Raw genomic sequence first — 4480 nt, forward strand, 5'->3', positions numbered from 1 at the left:
CAGCTGATCGATGTTTCTCTCCCATCGATGTTTCTAATTCTCTATCCCTCTCCCTTCCTCTCTGTAAAAAATCAATAAAATATATATTTTTTTAAAAATCTCCCTCCTGTCAGAGTCTGGGGCGTGCCGTGGGACCCAGAGTCAAGTCCCCACCCACCTGCACATGCTTCGAAATCGCAGGAGGACCCAGACCTGGACAGCCCCACTCCCATTGGGCGAGACCCAGACCCAGCCAGCCCCACCCCCATCAAGCCCCGCCAGGTGGGGGGCACAGCCTCAGGTCCCCCATCAAGCCCTGCCAGGCAGGGGGAGGCAGCCTGAGGCCCCCCACCCCGGCCAGGCACCACGCAGCCTCAGGTCCCTGCTGATCAGTCGTTATGTATCACGGCGTAATAACCATTTGCATATTAGCCTTTTATTATGATGTTCTGTGCGTACAAGCTACTTTATCAATTAAGCACCACAGGCACCGTGCCCAGGGCCTCCCAGCATGAGCATGTTTGGAAGCTGAAAAAAGAATCAACTCCAAAATATAAAAATTAAATTGTATAATTGAAATAAATGCTGAAGTAATGTCTCCAATGTAGTATTTCAGGTAGTCAAATGCCATTCTATGTATATACTTACGTACTAGTATATGAACTATATTAAGTATAGGAGTCAGAGTATTTTAATATTTGAACTTTTGTATGGTAGGGTGTCTGTACAAAAATGTGCATAACGTTCATAAAGATCTTTAAAAGACTGAGACTTTACTTTAAGGGATCTACTTCCAAAAATATTGAAAACCACTAAACACAACCAAACTCTACTGAACCACATGCTCTCTAGGCCAGCCGTGGGCAAACTACGGCCCGCGGGCCGGATCCGGCTCGTTTGAAATGAATAAAACTAAAAAAAAAAAAGGACCGTACCCTTTTATGTAATGATGTTTACTTTGAATTTATATTAGTTCACACAAACACTCCATCCATGCTTTTGTTCCGGCCCTCCGGTCCAGTTTAAGAACCCATTGTGGCCCTCGAGTCAAAACGTTTGCCCACCCCTGGTCTAGGCCCTTCCAGGGCTTGCAGATCCTGAGAGGCTGGACTGAAATGTGCTGAAAGGAGTGGTTTCCTCTTGGCAAGTTATACGGCCCTGAGGCTGGGCATGGGGTGGGGATGAGGTCAGGAGCCTGAGGCCCTAGAGGCCTTAGAGAGCAACACTCCCCACCTGCCTGAGGCCAAGCTGGGGACAGGTGGAGCCAGGCGGACCTGGTCTGAATGTCTTATCTGCCTCTTAAGTCACAGAGTGACTTCGAACAGGCCACTTAGTTGAGCTCCATTTTCCTAATCTGTGAAATAGAATAAATAAACCTTTCACAGGGCCCTTTCACTGTGAGGCCCTTAGCAGGAATTCATCTCAAAATGTGCCTAGCAGCAGGGTGATTCCCCAAGGCAGGGCCTGTCCCCTCAGCTGAGGTATCACAGGCCACGCCCAGTGTTAGGAGGGCTGAGGCTCAGATGGAAAGTCGGATAAAGGTGGGGTGGTAACAGGGTGACCCCACCGAAAGGTACAGGGGTCCTAAAAAGGAGGCAGAGCTGTGGCAAATCAGGCCAGCCTGGTGGGAGGGTCTTAAAGGCCGACATCCAATCCTCCTACTGGGTCCAATACAAAAACCCCTATGGATGGGGTTGAAACTTGAAGTTCTGGTCAGAGTCAGGATCTGCACAGAGTGGTGGCTAGAGGTTGCAGCTGGGGGGTGTGGGGTGGGGGTTGGAGGTGGGAGAGCGGCACAGCCGGGGGGAAATGGTACCCAGGCTCCATGCCCAGATATGAGGATCAGGGTGTTTTCTGGCCCAAGGGCAGACCCTCCCTGTTTGGGAAGAGGGATAGCCACAAAGGTGAAAGGCTTTCTCAAACCCACAATAGGCCCTTCTGTGTCTGTGCAGCATTCAAAGCATCGGAGAGGACCTGGGCAGAATGGGCAAGTCACTTCTCCTGAGCCTAAGACCAGTGAAATCCTGACTCTAACAGCACTTCCCAGACACGGCCCTACGGCTTCGCTGGCTCTTCTAGTGATGACCTAGTGCTCCCACTGCCCAGGGCACTGTCCATGCACACATTTTAACGACAAATGTCTTTAACCACAGAGAGGTTTTTATTGAACTCAAATTCAGGGGCTCCAAAGCCTGAGGACAAGGGAGACTGGGGGTTGCACTCAGAGGCCCAGGCCCCCTCTGGGCTTTACTCCCCATCCCACCTCCCCTCACCCCTTCCTGACTCAACAAGGGTCTCAGTAGCTACGGAACTAAGCTACCCCACTCTAATTAAGTAACCCTCCCCTCCCTCCCCCATCTAGCGCTTTGCCAAGCAGGCGTCTGCGAAGGAGCATGCTGCTGCTGAGGCCAGCTCTCTGTTGACCTCTTTCTGAATTCTTCCAGAGCCTCCTGCAGCCTGTTTGGCCTACCTCCAACCCCTCTTCATTACCCATTTCCCATAAATCTCCAGGGCATATAACTTTCTCCTCCCTAGCCCCCTCTCCTCCTAGAATCCTCAACTCCTCCAGCCTTTCCACTATTCTAAAGGTTTCTCTAGCTCCGTCCCCTCCCCTTCTGCCCACCACAGCCCTGGTCAGCGACGGCCAGCGGCATGGGTTCGCTGGTGGCGGATAAGGTCGGAGCTCTGGGAGAAGGCCTTCCCACAGTCATCGCACTTGTAGGGCCGCTCCCCGCTGTGGACGCGGTGGTGCTGCAGCAGCGTGGAGGAGCGGCAGAAGCCCTTGCCGCACACAGCACACCTGTAGGGCCTCTCGCCCGTGTGCGAACGCTGGTGCTGAATCAGCGTGGAGGAGCGATTGAAGGTCTTCCCACAATCTGGGCAGCTGTAGGTGCGGCCTGGCAGGTGGGTGCGGGCGTGGATGGCCAGCACAGAGCTCTGACCAAAGCGCTTGCCGCATTCGGGGCACTTGAAAGGCTTCTCGCGGGCATGGCTGCGGGCATGGGGGATTAGTGCCGAGCGCTGGGAGAAGCTCTTGCCGCAGATGCCACAGCTGAAGGGCCTCTGCCCAGTGTGCACCCTCTGGTGACTCCGCAGGGATGAGTTCTGGCTGTAGCATTTGCCACACTCGGGGCAGCTGTAGGGCCGCTCGTGGCTGTGCGTGCGCTGGTGCCGCAGGAGGTAGGAGCTGTCTCCGAAGGCCTTGCCGCAGTGCGGGCACTTGTAGGGCTTCTGACCAGAGTGAGTGCGCTGGTGGCGAAGCAGGTAAGAGCTGTCGGCGAAGGCCTTGCCACAACGGGGACACTTGTAGGGCCGCTCCCCCGTGTGGGTGCGCTGGTGCTTGATGAGGTCAGAGCTCTGAGAGAAGGCCTTGCTGCAGACCTCACATTTGTAGGGCTTTTCGCCCGTGTGGATTCGCTGGTGCTGGATGAGGGTGGAGCCCCGGCCGAAGCTCTTCCCACAGATGCCACAGATGTTAGGCCGAGGGCCCTGTCCACCCCTGGCCCGACCACCCCGTCGGCCTGAACCCCGAAGGGTTCCTGTCAGGTCCAGAGGATTCTGGAGCATCTCAAACTGGGGGGTAGTCAGCAGGGCCCCTGTGGGCATCTCAAAAGGTGGCCCTAGGGGAAGGTCTGCTGTGGGCTGCTCCCCAAACCCCTGTGTGAAGGAGTCCAAGGGATGGACTCCCAAGGGGATGCTCAAGGGACTCTTTTCCTCGGGATTGAGAAGCACCTCTGTACCTTCCTGGAATTTGGAACTTTGAGCTTCAAATTCAGGGCTTTGGGTTTTGAACTCAGGGCTCTGGGGTTCATACCCAGGGCTCTGGGGCTCATACCCAGGGCTTTGTGGTTCAAACTCAGGGCTCTGAGGATCTGAATCAGGGGTTCTGGGTGCAAATTCGGGGCTTGGGGGCACAAACCCAGGGCTTCGGGACTCAAAACCTGGGCTTTCAGGCTCAAACCTGGGGCTCTGGGGTTCAAACTCTGGGCTTTGTGACTCAAACCCAGGGCTCTGGGGTTCCAGCCCAAAAGGTATCTCTTCGACCTCATAGTCCCCAGTGCTTTCTTGCTGAGAAATTTCCTCTTCCTCATTCTCACGCATGTTGCCTGCAGGATCAGAGAATTACAGAAAACCCAGATTGTGTGGAGCCTGGAAGGTCGCTGGGTCCCACCACTAATTAGTTGCACAAGCCTCTCCCTGCTCCTCAAACATGGTCGCTGGCCCTCGTGCAGGTGCTGAAATTCCCACCTTCCCCACAGCAAACCCGGGACACCCGGCCCCCGCCCCCCCCTCCCCAGGTCCCAGGTGTCCAAACCCCCCATTCCCTTCCCCGCCCACGGACCGCAGCCCCCTCTCCCCTCCCAGGCACGCTCCTTGGAGGGGCGCTCCCTCCCTCACCTTCGAGGGACCCTTCGGGCCCCACTTCGTCAGGACTTTGCACATCCCGGGGTTCGAGGCCCCACGGCGACGCCTCCCGTTCCATCCCCGCTGGCTCCCAGCG

At 55.7% G+C, this 4480-nt stretch overlaps 1 protein-coding gene across 1 annotated transcript; it reads right to left on the bottom strand.

The window, feature by feature from the left end:
• Positions 1–2119: 2119 nt before the first annotated feature.
• Positions 2120–4474, bottom strand: ZNF768 (zinc finger protein 768). The gene is made up of 2 exons (XM_005882038.2): positions 4378–4474; positions 2120–4085 (listed from the first exon to the last, which is right to left on the bottom strand). The coding sequence occupies exons 1-2, from the start codon at positions 4460–4462 to the stop codon at positions 2614–2616; spliced, it is 1557 nt and encodes a 518-aa protein (XP_005882100.1). The 5' UTR covers positions 4463–4474; the 3' UTR covers positions 2120–2613.
• Between the last annotated feature and the right edge of the window lie 6 nt (positions 4475–4480).

The sequence above is a fragment of the Myotis brandtii genome, unplaced genomic scaffold (genome assembly GCF_000412655.1).
Source record: "Myotis brandtii unplaced genomic scaffold, ASM41265v1 scaffold698, whole genome shotgun sequence".
Taxonomy (NCBI): Eukaryota; Metazoa; Chordata; class Mammalia; order Chiroptera; family Vespertilionidae; genus Myotis; species Myotis brandtii.